The following is an 18,933-nucleotide window of genomic DNA, read 5'->3' on the forward strand; positions in this document are numbered from 1 at the left end:
GATACGTCACTCAGGAGATCAGGGGATGCGATTGAGATGTCTGGCGAGCTGCTGCACCTCCTCGTAATCCTAGTGGGGGCATCCTCATTCACCGTGCAAAACGTGGAGCTATCTATCTGCTCTGCCAAAGCTATGCCACGCTGGTCGTTACCTAGGGGAGAATGCCATGACGAGTGATGTGCATTAAAATCCCCCAGAACCAGACGACTATGGCCAGATAGCAACCCACTTATGTCGGTGCTGTAGGCCTGGCCATTAATCGGGGCACAGCTGCCAACCGGCGGTATATACACGTTGTATATCTCTATCTCGGCAGTACCAGACCTGACTGCTACCCCCATACATTCCATGTATGGGTCACTAGCGTCAAGCGCAGGCGAGATAGGTCTATACTGCACGGAATGGTGTATAACGAAGGCCAATCCCCCACCTCCATTCCTTGAGCGATCCTTACGTAGCACATTGTAGCCGTGACAACTGTGCAAGCTGCAGGTGTTAGTCAGCTTTGTCTCCTGGATCGCTGCGACCGATATGCTCTTCCGACTCATAAAATCCACAATCTCATCAATCTTGCCTCGCAGTCCATTGCAGTTTAACTGCAGGAACGATACATTTCCCGACACTGGCCTGGCAATAGTAGGGCTAGGGTGCTGTCTTTGCATAAATTGCCGTACGGGAGAGGTCGGGGGGGTCACATAGTCCGACGACGAGGACGCCGAAGGCGACGACGGCGACGCTTGTGACCCACTGCTGGCTGTGTTCGCACAGCACCTAGCGACATAGCCAGTATGACTATACTCCCGTAGCGAAGTTAGGCCAGAGCAAGAACGGAAATGTACCCACTCCAAGCACCTGTTACACCTCACCGACACTGACCGATGATGAAGGCGGTTCTGGCAAACGGAACAGAACCAGGGTCCGGGGTTCTTTTCAATCCCGGCACGGACCAAAAGCATACGGAGAAGGCACTCCGGGATGTGCCTCTCCCATGACGAAAAAAGACGAACACGTACACTGAGGCGGCAGCCCTTGCCGATGAAGATTCCATCGGGTCAATCCGGTGCGTACAACCGGCTGCCATGGGGTTGGCATAGGCGAGTAGCATGTGTTCTCTTGTGATTAGTGTGCCATATCTATTCACATCTGCATCTCGTATAATCTTCTCCAGCAAGATATTAAAGAGATCACACGATAGGTTGTCTCATTGTCTGAATCCTATTTTTACTGAGGAACGCATATCAGCAAGTGTTATCCTGCAGAGTCTTATTGATTTTGCAGGGATACCAAACTCAGACATGGCTTGAAATACCTTTGAACGTAAAGGGGTAGCGAAAGCGGCTTTGTAGCCAACAAAGAGATAGTAGGTGTTGATTCGTTCTTTTCGGGTCTTTTCCAGGTTTTGGCGCAGTGTGAATATCTGGTCTAGGGTGGGTTTACCAGGTCTAAAGTCGCATTGATAGGGCCCAAATATCTCATTGACTCTTTCACACAGTACGCTCGAGAGTATCTTGTATGCGATGGGGAGGAGATTTAGTGCTCTGTAGTTGGCACATACCATCTTGTCTCTTTTCTTGTGTGCGGGACATATAATGCTAAGGTTCCAATCATCGGGTATGCGTTCTTCTAGCCAGACTGCGCAGACCAGCTGATGCGTGTCGCCTCCTGTCTTAAATAGTTCAGCGGGTAACCCGTCGGCTTCTACTGCGTTTTTGTTCTTCAGTCGGGTCACTGCTACTTGGACCTCATTCTGAATAGGAGGTAAACATTCCATACCATTGATTCTGCAGTATTCTCTTTGCCGCCGACGTCGGACACTAGCAGTTGGCTAAAATGTTCTTTCCATATCCTTATCATGCTATCTGTGTCAGTTACCTGATTGCCTTCTTTGTCTCTACAGGAGGATGTGCTTGCACCAAAGCCATCGGTTTGATGTTTAATTCTTTGGTAGAATTTCCGGACTTCATTCTAACTCTTGTACATCTCACATCGCTCACACTCGCTTCTTTCTATTTCCTTTTTATTTCTCGGAATAGACGTTTATCGTCTCTCCTTTTCTCCCGGTTCTATCCTTCATCTGGCGCGTTGCTACTGATTGCAGGGTTGCTCTATATGCCGCATTCTTGGCTTCAATAGCATCTCGACGCTCTTGGTCTTACCATGGGTTTCTTGGGGGCGGCTTCCTCTACCCAAGTACGGATTTCGCTGAGTGGGCAATGATTTACCACTGCGCCATTATATCATCGCAACAAGTAGTGCTTTCATCAAGGAGTTGGGTCAGTCCAGTGGAGTATGCCGCTGCCATCTGTTGTCCAGCTTCCGTGCAGTGTCAGATCGTACTTTCCTCGCCATGTTCAAACGGGTGCGAACCTTTGCTGCAACGGGGTAATGATCCAAATCTATATTCGGTCCACGGATCGATCGTACATCTAACACGCTGGATGAATGCCATCCATCTATCACAACGTGATCAATTTCGTTTCTCGTGTTTTGATCAGGTGACAGCCATGTGGCTTTGTGAATATTTTTATGTTGAAATCTGATGTTACTAACTACCATGATTTTTACCGCGGCGAAATCTATCAGCCTCAACCTATTACTGGACGTTATCTCGTGGAGGCTAAACTTTCTGACTGTTGGGCAAAAGGTGTCTTCCTTCCCTATATTCGCATTAAAATCTCCCAGAACGATTTTAATATCATGGGCGGGGCAGCGGTCATATTCTCTCTCTAGGCGCTCGTAGAAAATATCCTTGGTCTGCTCGTCCTTGTTTTCCGTCGGGCCATGGGCACAAATAAGATTGATGTTGAAGAACTTTTTATGCGGATTGTGGCTAGCCTCTCATCCACCGGAGTAAAGCTCGAGAAAAGGTGTTTCAGTCTCCGACTAACCACAAATCCACAGCCTCGTGTTATGGCAGCTATAGTATAGTTCGTCACCATTTGGTGTTGTAGGGACGCCAGTACATCGCACTTCCTGTAATGCGTGGGTCGTCAACATTGGGGGGTCCGAGATTACTATTCCTTTGTTTCTCATAGTAGTTCTTATAGTTTTCCGGGGACGGGTTACTGGCCCGGCGCCCCAAGCGCATGGGTTTTGTGGTATTGCACATGTATCCCTCGTTGTGGCGCGCCGCTTGCTCCAGGATCCGACGCTCGCCTCTAGCCGCCCCTAACCTGGGAACAGACACTGATATTGGCCATTGGTTATTTGAAGGCGCCAATAACTCGGCTTGTCATCTCGAGTATCATTGGCACTCAGTATTTAATTAAGCACCAGTGCACCTGATTCCTCACGGAGTCTCTCCTCTCGCATTTGCAACCTGCGGACGCGCCCGGTAGCTTTTAGCTAAGCTTCCCGTGGTAACGATGGACACCACACAGGTCGGAGCTCAAAGTTCCAGACTGTGTGGTGCTCATAGTTTTCCCGCAGAAAATAGTCTAAAGGTGTTAAATCGCACGTTCTATGAGCCCAATTGACCGGTCCCGAATGTGAAATAAAATGTTCACCGATCTCGCCTCTCAATAAGTCCATTGTTACGCATGTGGCACCGACTTGTTGAAACCACATGTCATGCAAGTCAAACTTGCATTTTGGGCAAAAAAAGTTGAATATCATCTCACGGTAGCGCTCACCATTCACGGTTACGTTACGATTCGCATCATCTTTGAAGAAGTACGGTCCAATGATGCCACCAGCCCATAAACCGGACCAAACGGACTTTTTCTGAATGCATTGGTAGCTCTTGCAATACTACTGGCTTATCTTCACTCCAAAACCGAAAATTCTGCTTATTGACGTACCCATTGAGCTAAAAATGAGCTTCGTCGCTCAATGGAAGAAGAGCGCGATGAACTTTCTTAACAGAGCACGCATTTTGATAATATAATTTTATAATTTGCAAGCGTTATTCGACGATGGATAGATTAAAGACCAAACTAAGGATGTTTGACAGTGAAACAAAGAACGAAACGTGCGTGAGCTGTTTAAACCAGTGTTGCCAAATAGATAATGGCCAAAAAAAACACCCTTTAGAATATGTGAGAATTTTTCATCTATTGCAACTAGCCATGTATTTAAAATATTGTAGTAGTTTTTTTTTTTTAATTTTGTAATTGTATTTACAAACATGTTCTAAGTTAGCATTTGCTCAAACAAATTGTTAAAATGTAGCCCATTAAAATCAACCCATCGATTACATTGTCCAATTTTGGTGAATTTCCTATATTTCTTAATTTTCTTAACAAAAATTTTTTCAAATTTATTTTTTTTTTTACAATTTTTTTTAAATGATTGAAAAAAAATTAAAGAAAATGTTCCAATGCCCGGCATGACATGTTCCTATAGTAGGCATATAGTATTATGGTTAGGTTAGGTTGAAAAGAGGGTACGGATATTAAACCGCCCCATGCCACTATGGACATACACCTAAGCCAGTAATCGGCTTGTTGTGCGCTCTAAAAACTATAAATTAACCTCTAAAAATAAAATTTATAGTTAGGAATTCCTTAATTCCTTAATAGGAAATCCTTAATTGTTTTCAATACCACTCCCCTAAGTTGGTTCATGTCTGGTATTGTGTCCCCACCCAAGTGCCGGTATCTGTTAGACGCGAAAGCTGGGCAATGACAAAGGGAAATGCTTCAACGTCTCATCATCTTCCCTGCATGCCCTAGACATGCTATCACTTGCCGCACCGATTTTACAGTCAGTAGTATTTTGGTTAAGAAAATAGTAATTATTAAAGAAAATTATTAATGTGAATGTTTTAGAACACAAATTTTACATTATTAACTTACATGGTAAGCTTAGGTTAGGTTGAAAAGAGGGTGCAGATGTTAATCCGCCCCATGCCACTATGGACATACACCCAAGCCAGTTATCGGCTTGTTGTGCGCTCTAAAAACTATAAAGTAGCCTCTAAAAAGAAAATTTTAATTTAGGAATTCCGTGCTACTTACAAAATCCTAATTTGTTATCAATACCACTCTCCTAAGTTGGTTCATGTCTGGTATTGTGTCTCCACCCAAGTGCCGGTATCTGTTAGACGCGAAAGCTGGGCAATGACAAAGGGAAATGCTTCAACGTCTCATCATCTTCCCTGCATGCCGTGGACATGCTATCACTTGCCGCACCGATTTTACATAAGTGAGCTCGTTGTCCTATGTGTCCCGACATGACATCAAAAGCTACACTGACCTCCTTTCTACTTCCTTTCAGTAATAGCCTCGTCCTCTCACGATCTGGATGCCCCATAGGATTTTCGCCGTCCTACCGATCGTTTCGCTGTTCCACAATGTCGCCCCGCATTTGTCGCCCACGCCCTCAACTCGGACTGCGTCGACCAGAAAGGCTTCGGGTTAACCAAGTTTATTGACGGCAGTCCTCTGGCCTTCACCGCCAAATCATCTGCGCTTTCATTTCCCCTTACTCCGTTATGGCCCGGCACCCAAATGATGCGGATTTTCCCATCCTCAGCGTTAATCTCCCTCTTACACTGCAAGACTGTTCGTGACCTTACCGTCCTGGTTGTTATTGCCTTATGGCAATTTTACTGTCCAGTCATGTTCACACTCGACGTCCTCGCGTTAGCACCACACCACTTCATGCATTCCGCGATCGCCCGGATCTCCGCCTGCAGGACAGTCTAAAACAGATCTCAGTCCCTGGGTTCTTAATGTAAACCCCCAGGCCCACTCTGTCCTCTAGCTTTGATCCCTCCGTGTAACACGATCTTCCAGATGGCAATACTAGGGTTCCGTCAATCCAAGACTGTGCCGATGGCAGCAGTGCCTCGTACTCGACTTCAAAGTTCACCTCAGGTATCCGATCGGAAACCTCTTCCCTTTTCTCCAGGTTTCCTATCGTCGCCTCGATTATGCCGCGATGGTATGAGCTGCTCCCATCCTCAATCCATTCTCCCATCGCCTTAAGTCTCATAGCCGCAGTGGCTATTAACTTACATACTTAACACAAAAAAAAACAAGGAAAACGAAAAGAAGCCATAAGCTCTCGCGGGACAAAGAATGAATACCCACAACCAAATGTCTATATGTGGAGGTGGCAATCCTCATCTAGCTCCTATAGGTAAGCAAGTTCGTTCCGGTCCAAAGGACCGATCGCCGCGGGAACATCATGGTCATTGGTTATTTAAAGACGCCAAAAACTCGCCTTGTCATATCGAGCATCATAGGCACTCAGTATTTATGCAAGTGCCGGTGCCACCCGGTCTCTCACTGAGACTCTCTGCTCCAGACCGCTGACTGTCCGCGACTGCAATTGCACCTACTCCGTATGGAGCATTCCACTATCTGCAACCTGACGACGCGCCCGGAAGCTCGCAGCTAAGCCTCTCGTGATAACAATGAACACCTACAGATAGGAGCTCAAAGTTCCAGCCAGTGTGGTGCTCATAGTTATCCCGTGCCAAGATCAATTCTTGTGATCCCTAAAGACGGCATCAAATAAAAAAAAGATATTTTGAAAAGTCGATACCTCCATAAGAGCCGATACCTTCTTAAGGACAGGTACTTTTGCTGTTGTTGATGGACACCCTTTCACTAATAACGAAATTTTGACGTAATCTGTAACCTCAGTTCAAAAATGCGTGCTTACAAGGAGAGCTGAGAATATTATTGACGTTACTTGAGGTTAAAACAACAAAAATGCCGACTACTGGTACATGCCGAACTTAGGAGCACTTGCCCTATTACCATTTACTGAGAAATTGGACTTAAGTACTCATGACATGGCTTATCGCTATACCAATATTTTTTAAAAAGACAGCAGGAAATCCTAGTGGACACTGAAAGGGTTTAAAGAAATTTCACTTACGAACATTTTCAAAATAATTTTTGTTGAATTTTTACAATTAAGTAAAATTAGTGAAACGGTAACAAAAAAATGTGTTAGATTTCTTTATTGAATGAGATTTAAAACATTTTATTCTTCACTTGGAAATTCTCTTAAATGTATAAAATGTATTTTCTCCACCATTTATTTAGTTTTTGAAATATGTACTCCATATTTGCCACTTCTATGCAACCGTTTCTTTGCACAGCGTATGAAATAGCCCGTGGCAACAAATCACGCTTGACGGCATGCTGTTTTGCTTTTGATCTAACTGAGATGATCGTCACCTACATGTAGTTGTTATTGCATGCCATACCGTTCTTGGGCTTGGCTGGGTCCATTTTTGAGTATAGTATGCAGTTGTGATGTCCTGTGGTCTGTTTAATTTGTACGGCATGAGCTACCAGGACAATGGCATGCTGTATATGTATATTAAAGGACTATTTGATAAATTGTCATCGGAATACTTTTTGCAACAAGTTTAGCTTTATTAGGGGTGGTATTTATAAATAAACAAAAAAAAAAAATATAACCATAAACATAAATATAGAAATGTGCATGAATACTTAAATGACAGAAAATAGAAATTATAATATAATATACAAACATTTACAGCCTTATTCACAAACATTTAAAAGAGCTCTATAAACCGAAAATAGGATAAAATGTTGTTTTTTGTATTCACAAACACATAATAGCCTATTTTACCCTTAATAAACCAATTTTAAATTTGAAAAAGTTATTATTGGTTTTACCCTTGTTTAACACCATTTTAAAATGACATTTCTCAATTGCACGAGCATAAACTACTTTAAATAAATGTGAAACGTTTGATTAAATTTGTGAATAGCGAAAAATCTTATAAAAATGGATGCACTTAATGTAATCGGTGAAATAAGTAAGTATAGAACAAATTAAAGCGCGTCAAGTTCGGCCGGGCCGAATCTTATAGACCTTCTACCATGGATTGCAATTGACAAGTTTTGTCAATGACACCTCAAATGCTGAGACCGATTTGTATATACGCTATGTAACGTTATTGACCATGTTACATGTTATCAAAAGATCATCTCTAGAGGCTCAAATAATCTAACCGGGAAAACGGTTTATGGAAGCTTTTTCGGAGGATGTACCGTACTTCCCATAGTAGTTAAAAGTCATAACAATACACTATGGGAAAATTTTCAGCCAAATCGGATAATAAATGCGTCTTCTAAGGCCCAAAAAGGCAAACTAGGAGATTGTTTTATATGGCAGCTTACTTAAACTTATAAGAATATTTAGCAAAATTTTGAGCGGCTAGCGAAAGGAATGAAAATCCGTGTATTTTTATGCCCACCACCATAGGATTCATTCATTTAGTCATTCCGTTTGCAACACATCGAAATATCCATTTCCGACCTTACAAAGTATATATATTCTTGATCGTCATAAAAATCTAAGACGATCTAGCCATGTCCGTCCGTCTGTCTGTTGAGAACACGATACAGTCTTTAAAAATTGAGATATTGAGCTGAAATTTTGCACAGACTCGTATTTCTTCTATACGCAGGTTAAGTTCTTGAATGGGCAAAATCTGACGATATTTGGATATAGCTGCCATATAGACCGATTTAGGGTCTTCAGGCCATAAAGACCGCAGTTTTTGTACGATGTCGATGAAATTTGAAGCAATGAGTTGTACTTAGAGCCACGACATCCAAAGTTTGGCACGGCCGAACTTAATGCGTTTTTACTTGTTTCTCATTCTTTTGAAATTTTTAGGGAGATTGGAGCAGACTTTTAAAAGGAGACGTCCACGAGTTTACAAAGAAAGAGTTGATCCATTTTCTATTCCGGATCATCACTTTAAAGCCAAATATCGGTTTAAGAAATCAACGGCAAAAAAAATTATTGGTCTAATAAAAAATGATATTGAATTAAGCAAAAGAGGGCACGGGACTCCGGCCGAACTACAAGTTATGGTTGCTTTGCGTTGTTGGGGTCGCAGAGAGGTTTGTTTACTTGTTGTTAAATGATTAAATTTAATCCTTTTATTGGCAAAATCCTGTTTCTAGGTTCAAGATGATGCGGGAGATTTGCACGGATTAGCCCAACCAACGGTTTCAAGAATATGCAATAGAGTTGCTCGCGCTTTGGCTCGTCATGGTATGGAATACATAAACATGCCGACATCTCTCGAAGAGCAAGCCGTAATAATGAGAGATTTTAAGGCCATTAGAAACTTTCCGGGCGTTATTGGAGCAATTGATGGAACTCATGTTAAAATAAAAAAAACTGGTGGAGATCTTGCCCAATATTATATAAACCGGAAAGGATTCTATTCACTGAATGTACAGGTGTGAGGTGATTTACTAATCGAAGGAGCATAATAAAAAATTAGAATTTCATTTTTAGGTTGTGTGTGATGCCCAATTGAAAATTCGCGACATATTTGCTAGGTGGAGAGGAAGTACTCATGATTGTCGGATATTTAATGAATCTTCTATTAAGGAACGATTTGAAAAAAAAAGAATTCAGGGGTCGTTTACTTGGAGATTCAGGATATCAGTTGACGCATTATCTATTTACTCCTCTCCTTCGCACTAACAACGAAAAGGAAGAACGCTACAATGTTGCTCATATTGCAACAAGGAATACAGTAGAGAGGTGTTTTGGGGTGTGGAAGCAGCGATTTCGTTGTTTGTTAGATGGAATGACGGTTAGTCTATCAAATGCGAAGACTGTTATCGTTGCACTTGCTGTGCTTCACAACATTGTATATTTTTATTAATAATTTGACATTGTCAAATAGCCGGAATTGCCAGATAAAACTTCAAAAAATTCTAAAAATGTTTCATAGTTATTTGACTGTTATTATGTGTTTGTGAATACACAATTTTAAAATCAGTTTATTAAGCAAAAAGTGTATAATAGTTAAAATAGATTTTAAGCCCATAATAAGAACTGTTTGTGAATAAGGCTGTTAGGTTTTACAAAGTTTAATGCTCTATAAACGAAGCTACTATTTATTCGAAAATTATTTCTTTACTCGGAATGAAGCGGCTCTGTTGATTCGAACAATAGGTGGCCCGTCCGTCGATGTGCCGGCATTGGTTCGAGCTGATGTTCGCTGTTTTATTATACTTGATGTGGCTGTGCTGAGAACTGATAAAAAATAAATTAGAAAGAATATTTTAATTTGAAAAAAATATATATTTAAAATGCATTTACAGCTGCGGTCAAACAAATAGCAGCGTAGAATAGTAGAATCTTTTAACTAAAAAAAAAGATTATATTTTTCTTTGAAAGCTTATAATACAGGCATTGTAAGGCCGTTAATTTTTTCCCCTTTAATAAAAGTAAAAAAGTTCAAGTATTCTCAATAAAGTCCTAAAATTTGTTTATTTCTGAAATAAAGGCGGTCAAAATAATAGCAGTAGTAACTAAAACATAACATAACATTCAGATACTCGAGTAAAAAAATTGATATGGTCAGATCCAAATATGTCTCGTATAACATATAGTTGGATTTAATTATATCCAAGTGGTGGCAACCATAGCGCAGAGGTTAGCATGTCCGCCTATGACGCTGAACGCCAGGGTTCGAATCCTGGCGAGACCATCAGAAAAAATTTTTCAGCGGTGGTTTTCCCCTCCTAATGCTGGCACCATTTGTGAGGTACTATGCCATGTAAAGCTTGTCTCCAAAGAAGTGTCGCACTGCGGCACGCCGTTCGGTCTCGGCTATAAAAAGGAGGCCCCTTATCATTGTGCTTAAACTTGAATCGGACTGCACTCATTAATATGTGAGAAGTTTGCCCCTGTTCCTTAGTGAAATGTTCATGGGCAAAATTTGCAATTTGCAATTAGATCCAAGTGGATCTGCCATATCCAATTATATGTAATTATATCTGATGCTATATATAAATATTTCTGGTAGTAGATGTAATTGGATATGGGGCCAGATATAATTATATCTGCTATATATATTATTATATTCAAAGTGATATGCTATATATAACTATATCTGGCCTTAGATATTATTATATCTTGGGCTATATATATGTATATCTTGCGCTACACAAAACTGAATTTCGTACTTTCAATGTTTTAAAGCAGAAATGCTTAAATTTTGTTTTAAATTATATAACAAATAATATATTTACATCGGTAATCCCCTAAACCTAACAAACCTAACCTACTAACAAACAATTCTCAAAACGTGAGATATTTTTTTTTTTTTTTTTTTTTTTAATTTGATCAATATTTGTTTGTTGGTGTTAACAATTGCTAATATGTGATATATGGAAATTAAAAACATTTTTAATTACATTTACACATTCCGCCAATTTAAGGTTGTTCATTGTTTCTCGTCCAAATTTTTTCCCATGGACGCTTTTGCCAAAAATTCATTATGAGATTCTAAAGAAACAGCAGATGTTGCCCATAAAGGACGCCAGCGCCTGCCGTTTCACTCCCTGTTCCAAATTTCATCGAAATCGGATAAAAAATGCTCCTTTTATGGTCTCAAGACTCTATTTCGGCAGATCGGTCTATATGGCAGCTATATCCAAATATGGTCCGATCTGGACCACATTCAAAAAAAATGTGTGCGGATCTACCAAAACGCACTGTTCCAAATTTCATCGAAATCGGATGAAGAATGCTCCTTTTTTGGGCTCAATGGGCTCTATTTCGAGAGATCGGTCAATATGGCAACTATATCCAAATATAGTTCGATCTGGACCATATTCAACAAAAAGGTATGGGGGTCCACCAAAACTCACTGTTCCAAATTGCATCAAAATCATATGAAAAATGCTCTTTTTATGGGCTCAAGCCTCTATTTTGGGAGATCGGTCTATATGGCAGCAATATATAAATATGATCTTATCCGATCCACATTCAACAAAAAGGTGTGGGGATCTACCAAAACTCACTGTTCCAAATTTCATCGAAATTGGATAAAAAGCTCTCCTTTTATGGGCTCAATACTCTACAGATGAACGATATGTTGGGTGTGAGTGCAACCCAAACACAAAGAGTAAGAGGAAACTCATACATGATAAAATCACTTCAATCTTCGCATATGGGAGCATAATATTTTGGAGTCTTTCAATGTATTGGGATGCATCCAAGGTGTTGCGGACAGATGAATTAAGAAATAAATGCCATTCAGACACCATTAGGTCATGTCGCTTGGGGACGATCAGTAGTCTTCTGCTTGTTCTGGCAAAAACACCAGTTTCTGACAAAGATATTTTGGACCTATCATATACAAAGATTTGACATTGACTTTGACATTTAGTTGATTGCTAAGATCAATCCCTCGCAATCACGTTGAAAATAGTGAGCAGCTTTCACATTTTCTAAGGGCGTACACACATCTAATGATGGCGTTGTAGTCTGTTTGCTATCGTTGTTGCCTGTTTCTTTAATCACATCTTCCGAACAATTCGGAACCATACATCAGTGTTGGTAGTAAGTATGATTTGGCCAGAAGAGTTCGAATATGTTGCGGTGTGAGTAAATGAGTTTGGTATAGAGTTCTGAGCATGCCAAATATTTTTCCCTTCGTTGCGATGACATGCTCGATCCATATCAGATTGCTGCTAATTATTATACCCAGATTCTTAGCTTTGCAAACATGCTCCATCTGCTGGTGTGCAATTCGAACTAGAAGTTCACATGTTAAATTTTGCCTTCGGTCGGAAATGAGCTTGAATTTAGAATTATTTGGGTTGATAAGAAGACTGTTCGCTGTGGCCCATGTATGCACCTTGCAGATATCGCTGTTTAGTTTCAGCACTTGTTCTTCGCATGTTTCCATTTCGCAGGATACCGGTTTGTGTTAAATATATTGTTGAAAATATATGTCACAAGTATGGCAATTTTTAAAATGTAGGATGTATTGAATCTAGGCCAACGTCATTAGAGTTTACAGACAAGAAACTTTCGAATACGTCCTGCGTTGTTACGCAAAAAAAAATTAAAAACTAGAAAATTGAGGAAAAATTGGTGCTGAGAGTGGGATAGCAAGGTCTGAGAAGGTACTGGATGAAATATTTACAGATGCACTGACAAAAGATTAATTTAGGTTAATCGGGTTCACATCTGTACAACAACGTCTAGGTTTGCCGATACCGATTTCTCGTATGGGATTCCGCTTCTTTTTACTATTTACTGCACTTTGGAACTTGGTTTGGTAATAATTTGCATTTGACCTTTGACCTAAATAAGCTGGTTTATTAACATCTGCTTTTATGAGACGAAATTGACCTTTGACCTAAATAAGCTGGTTTATTAACATCTGCTCTTATGAGACGAAATTCACCGTGAAACTGCTATGTTTTGAATTTTTCCACCTTTTGTAGGCCACGTCTCTTTTTTTAATCATTGCTTTTACGTTTTGATTAAACCATTCAGTATGGTTTGGATGATTTCGAAAAATTTGTTGAGGTACAATTTACATTGAGATATTCCGACATGAGTATAGAATAATCCAGTTTTTAAAATTTGTAAAAGTAGCTGGGCTCTGTTGGTGGCGCGGTTGGAATATCATACGTTAAGAAAATTAAGTCATATTTAGAGAAGCAAGGGCAATTCAGCTGATCATATAAAAAAACTTTCTTTAAAAAGGTCCAACAAAGGATTATTACTTGCGGCATAGTGGGTAGGTATGGTACTGTTTACGTTGTTAAGGGTGATTTTTTAGCTATTATATATTTGGCAACACTGGTTTAAACAGCTCACGCACGTTTCTTGTTTTGTTTTACTGTCAAACATATCCAGTTTGGTCTATAGTTTAACCATCGATCGTCTTACAAACGAACAACGCTTGCCAATTATTGAATTTTATTATCAAAATTCGTGCTCTGTTAAGAAAGCTCATGGCGCGCTTCTTCCATTTCATCGACTAAGCTCATTTTTGGCTCAATGGGTACGCAAATAAGCAGAATTGTCGATTTTGGAGTGAAGATAAGCCAGAAGCATTGCAAGAGCTACCAATGCATCTAGAAAAAATCACAGTTTGGTGCGGTTTAAGGGCTGGTGGCATCATTGGACCGTAATTCTTCAAAGATGATGCGAATCGTAACGTAACCGTGAATGGTGAGCGCTACCGTGAGATGATATCCAACGTTTTTTTTGCCCAAAATGTAAGAGCTTGACATGCATGACACGTGGTTTCAACAAGACGGTGCCACACGCCACACAGCACGCGTAACAATGGACTTATTGAGAGGCGAGATCGGTGAACATTTATTTTACGTTCGGCACCGATCAATTTACACCGATTTAACGCCTTTAAACTATTTTTTGTGGGGCTATGTTAAAGTTATGTCTATACAGACAAGCCCGCTTCAATTGACGCATTGATAGACAATATTGAAGCATTTATTCGTGAGTGCAGTCCGATTCAAGTTTAAACTCAATGATAAGGGGCCTTCTTTTTATAGCCGAATCCAGCGGCGTGTCACAATGCGACACTTTTTGGAGAAAAGTTTTACATGGCATAGTACCTCACAAATGTTGCCAGCATTAGGAGGGGAAAAACACCGCTGAAAATTTTTTCTGATGGTCTCGCCAGGATTCGAACCCAGGCGTTAGTTGTTGTTGTTGTAGCAGTTTATTGTGTACTATCTTTCGTCTGCTTGATTCTGTTGAGTGTCAAGACCCAGGAACTCCGCGACTAAGATGGGGTGCGTCCACAGGGATCTGGGTCTGAGTCGAGTGGGTCTGGCCGGGCAGTTAAACAGGTGACGTGTATCGTGCGGTCCCTGGTTACAGTCGGGACATACATCTTGCACGTCGGCATCAATCCTAGCTCTGTGGGAATTGAGGCGGCTGCATCTGCCGGAACGTAATTGAGCCAGAATCACTCTGGTTTGCCGGGGGAGGTCGATTTCTTCGGGTGCAATGGGTGGCGGTCGTACTCCAAGGACTACATTCACCAGGTAGCCAGTTAACGCGTCTGCTACCGTGTCTGCATGAATGTTGTTCAGACCCGCTTGATATGCCGCTTGATCTAGAGGTTCTCTCTTGTAGCGCTGGACCTCACGCTCTAGATCATGTAGATCTACCTTAAGGCTTCTGGGCGGTGGGTATCTATCCACAAGATGATGATTTGGATGATTTCTGCGATAACAGCCCAAAAGGTATTGCTTAGACAGCATGTAGTTATGTCTTCGCACTGGTAGGATCTTTGTCTCCTGGTGGAGGTGGTCCACATGAGAACTAAGGAGGCAGCCCGTCGCAGTTCGGAGGGCGGCATTCTGACAGATCTGAATATTATTCCACTGCGTGTCACAAAGCTGACGTGACCACACTGGCGCTGCATAACTTACCACAGACCGGCCAATTGCTTTGTACGTGGTCAACAAGGTTTCTTTGTCTGCACCCCAAGTGCTGCCAGCGAGTGACTTGAGGACCTTGTTTCTACTTTTGACTTTATTGCAGATTGCTGTGGCATGTGGGGAGAAAGTGTAGGAGCTGTCAAATGTGACGCCAAGTATTTTGGGACACTTGATGGTCGGAATCAATTCTCCATCGACCATCACAGTCAGCTCAGAATTCACCTCACGCGTATTTGTAGTGAACAGTGTGGCTGAAGATTTGGTGGCGGATATCTTCAGATTTCTTGCAGCGAAATATGAGGCAAGCTCGTTGAGGTAGACGTTCAACCTATCGCAGATGTCATCAATGGGTGGGGGGCCTGATGCCAAGATCGTACAGTCGTCCGCATATGATACGATCTCTATGCCGTCTGGAGGAGGTGGGATGGAGGAAAGGTAGAGGTTAAACAGAGCCGGAGATATCACCCCGCCTTGGGGAACTCCCTGTTTCACTCTACGGTGTTTTGACTTCTTATCCCTAAATTCCACAAATGACTGGCGGCCACACAGATAATTCGCGACCCAACGTTTAAGGCCTGGCTGGAGGGACGTGTTGGCGATGTCCTCAAATAATTTGGCATGGCTGACCGTGTCGAATGCCTTCGATAGGTCCAATGCCACGAGGACCGTCCTATCACATGGCCTGGGTTGATTGAAGCCACGGCAAATGTGTGTGGTGATGGCATGCAAAGCTGTTGTTGTGCTGTGCAGTCTCCGAAATCCGTGTTGATGCTCGGCGAATGGAAATTCTCCTACGAGGCTCGGGAGGAGTAATGCCTCAAGCGTCTTAGCCACTGGTGAGAGAAGGGAGATCGGTCTGTACGACTCCCCCAAACTCGGGTCTTTACCAGGCTTCAGTAGCGGGATCACTCTGCCCATTTTCCAGACATCGGGAACTATAAGAGTGTTCAATGACAGGTTAAGGACAGTGGTAAGGTACTCAACTCCAGGTAAATCCAGATTCTTCAGCATCAATGTAGAGATTCCGTCGGGGCCCAACGCCTTGGAAGATTTGGCGCCACGGATGACATTCGTAACTTCGCCCACGGTAAATTGTGATGGCTGTTCATCGGCTCGGAGACCACGAATACGGCGAATGGCTCTCCTCCTTGCCCTGTCTCTCTCGGGATGCACGATAAATTGACGGTTGAACAACCTGGCGCATCTCTTCGGATCAGTCACGGTTAACTCGCCAAAAGTGACTGAGGTCCTGTCGTCCCGTCTACCGGGGTTCGAGAGAGACTTAACAGTGGCCCACAATTTGCCTGCACCGGTGCCTAAGTTACATTGCTCCAAGTGTTCCAGCCACAAATTCCGCTTATGTTCGTTGACTACCCTGTTTATTTCCAGATTCAGCTCGCTGATTCTGGGGTTAGCGGGGTCCATAGCACGAATCCCATCACGCTCGTCTGCGAGTACCACTGCTTGCGCCGGGAAATTGGGTCGCACTTGCGGTATTCGACCGGCTGGTATAAAGCGAGCGGCTGCTGCGTTGATGATGTCTCGGAATTTCCTCTCGGCCACAAGCACATCAGAGGGGGGTGGCAGTTCATTGAAGCGGCGATTGGTATACTCTCTGAAGCCAGTCCAATTGGCCTTCTTATAGTTGATGAACGTTCGGCGCTCAGAGGTTATGAAGTCGGGTGGTCGGTCGATGGTGAGGATTATGGGGAGGTGGTCTGACCCCAAAGAGATGACGGCTTGCCAGGATACGTCACTCAGGAGATCAGGGGATGCGATTGAGATGTCTGGCGAGCTGCTGCACCTCCTCGTAATCCTAGTGGGGGCATCCTCATTCACCGTGCAAAACGTGGAGCTATCTATCTGCTCTGCCAAAGCTATGCCACGCTGGTCGTTGCCTAGGGGAGAATGCCATGACGAGTGATGTGCATTGAAATCCCCCAGAACCAGACGACTATGGCCAGATAGCAACCCACTTATGTCGGGGCTGTAGGCCTGGCCATTAATCGGGACACAGCTGCCAACCGGCGGTATATACACGTTGTATATCTCTATCTCGGCAGTACCAGACTTGACTGCTACCCCCATACATTCCATGTATGGGTCACTAGCGTCAAGCGCAGGCGAGATAGGTCTATACTGCACGGAATGGTGTATAACGAAGGCCAATCCCCCACCTCCATTCCTTGAGCGATCCTTACGTAGCACATTGTAGCCGTGACAACTGTGCAAGCTGCAGGTGTTAGTCAGCTTTGTCTCCTGGATCGCTGCGACCGATATGCTCTTCCGACTCATAAAATCCACAATCTCATCAATCTTGCCTCGCAGTCCATTGCAGTTTAACTGCAGGAACGATACATTTCCCGACACTGGCCTGGCAATAGTAGGGCTAGGGTGCTGTCTTTGCATAAATTGCCGTACGGGAGAGGTCGGGGGGGTCACATAGTCCGACGACGAGGACGCCGAAGGCGACGACGGCGACGCTTGTGACCCACTGCTGGCTGTGTTCGCACAGCACCTAGCGACATAGCCAGTATGACTATACTCCCGTAGCGAAGTTAGGCCAGAGCAAGAACGGAAATGTACCCACTCCAAGCACCTGTTACACCTCACCGACACTGACCGATGATGAAGGCGGTTCTGGCAAACGGAACAGAACCAGGGTCCGGGGTTCTTTTCAATCCCGGCACGGACCAAAAGCATACGGAGAAGGCATTCCGGGATGTGCCTCTCCCATGACGAAAAAAAGACGAACACGTACACTGAGGCGGCAGCCCTTGCCGATGAAGATTCCCTCGGGTCAATCCGGTACGTACAACCGGCTGCCATGGGATAGATTTTCAGCAAAGTTTTCTTATATATTATATTTACATTAACATTTTTCTCCGACAACTTAGTTGTTAGCTACGTAGGTAAACGATTTTTCATCTCTTGTTTTCAACTTAATTTTTTTGTAGTAATAAGTTTAATTTTTGCAGAAAAATTCAGTAAAATTTGAACTTTGGCAGTAAATTTATTCTCCAGATATTAAGCTTCCTATCCAACCCATTGCACTTTCCATGGCCTACTTTTGAAATAATTATACGAATATTATTAACCAAAAATTAATCTCTAACTGTTTTAATTAAAATTAAGATTGAAAATGTTGAAATTTTAACGGTATTTTTCTAATTCCATAGCCCACTGCTATTATATTGACAGCCTTAATGTGACGACTTTTTTAAAATAGTCATAATAACTCCAACACGTTCAATAAATGTACCAATATTATTCCTTATTTAGTTTTGTACTGACGTAGAACAAAGATAAATAATGCAGTCGGATTGCAAGGAAGTCGGCGTTATGGAATACAATCAATAAATTTTTGCATTTTGCTGTGCTGCTATTATTTTGTCTGCAACTGTATATTCATATATATTATGTGATGTATACCTTTTGTTACCACAGTATGAGGGCTTTTTCTCACTCTGCTTGGACTACATTTCTTAATATTTTCTTTTTGTACTCCAGCTGCAACTGTCCTTAGGAGATTATTATGCGTAAATTTCTTTGATTTAAGGAGAACTGAAAGCAAATTTGAAAATTATATATACATACATACTACGTCTGTACGAAGAGTATCGCGAATTTTGCATTTTCGCGGTCTACCTGTATTCGATTTTGGTTGCGTTATCTCTTACATATGCAAGTCAAGGTCGTTTTTAAACGCTTTTGGCTTGACTTCAAAAAATTCTTCAAAATTCCAAAA

The 18,933-nt window shown here is 42.2% G+C and overlaps 1 protein-coding gene across 5 annotated transcripts in view; it reads right to left on the reverse strand.

Moving 5' to 3' along the window:
• Window positions 1–9,683: 9,683 nt before the first annotated feature.
• The window catches only part of LOC106094477 (kinesin-like protein KIF18A), a 50,089-nt gene continuing 40,839 nt past the window's right edge, over window positions 9,684–18,933 (reverse strand). For all 5 annotated transcript variants that reach the window (XM_059363692.1, XM_059363698.1, XM_059363699.1 and 2 more), the window contains 2 exons: window positions 18,618–18,749; window positions 9,684–9,996 (listed from right to left, as the gene is read on the reverse strand). In XM_059363692.1, the coding sequence (XP_059219675.1) occupies window positions 9,869–9,996; window positions 18,618–18,749 (260 nt within the window). In that variant the 3' untranslated portion in view covers window positions 9,684–9,868. The remainder of the gene's footprint in view (window positions 9,997–18,617; window positions 18,750–18,933) is intronic.

Source organism: Stomoxys calcitrans, chromosome 1 (assembly GCF_963082655.1).
Source record: "Stomoxys calcitrans chromosome 1, idStoCalc2.1, whole genome shotgun sequence".
In the NCBI taxonomy this organism is placed as follows: Eukaryota; Metazoa; Arthropoda; class Insecta; order Diptera; family Muscidae; genus Stomoxys; species Stomoxys calcitrans.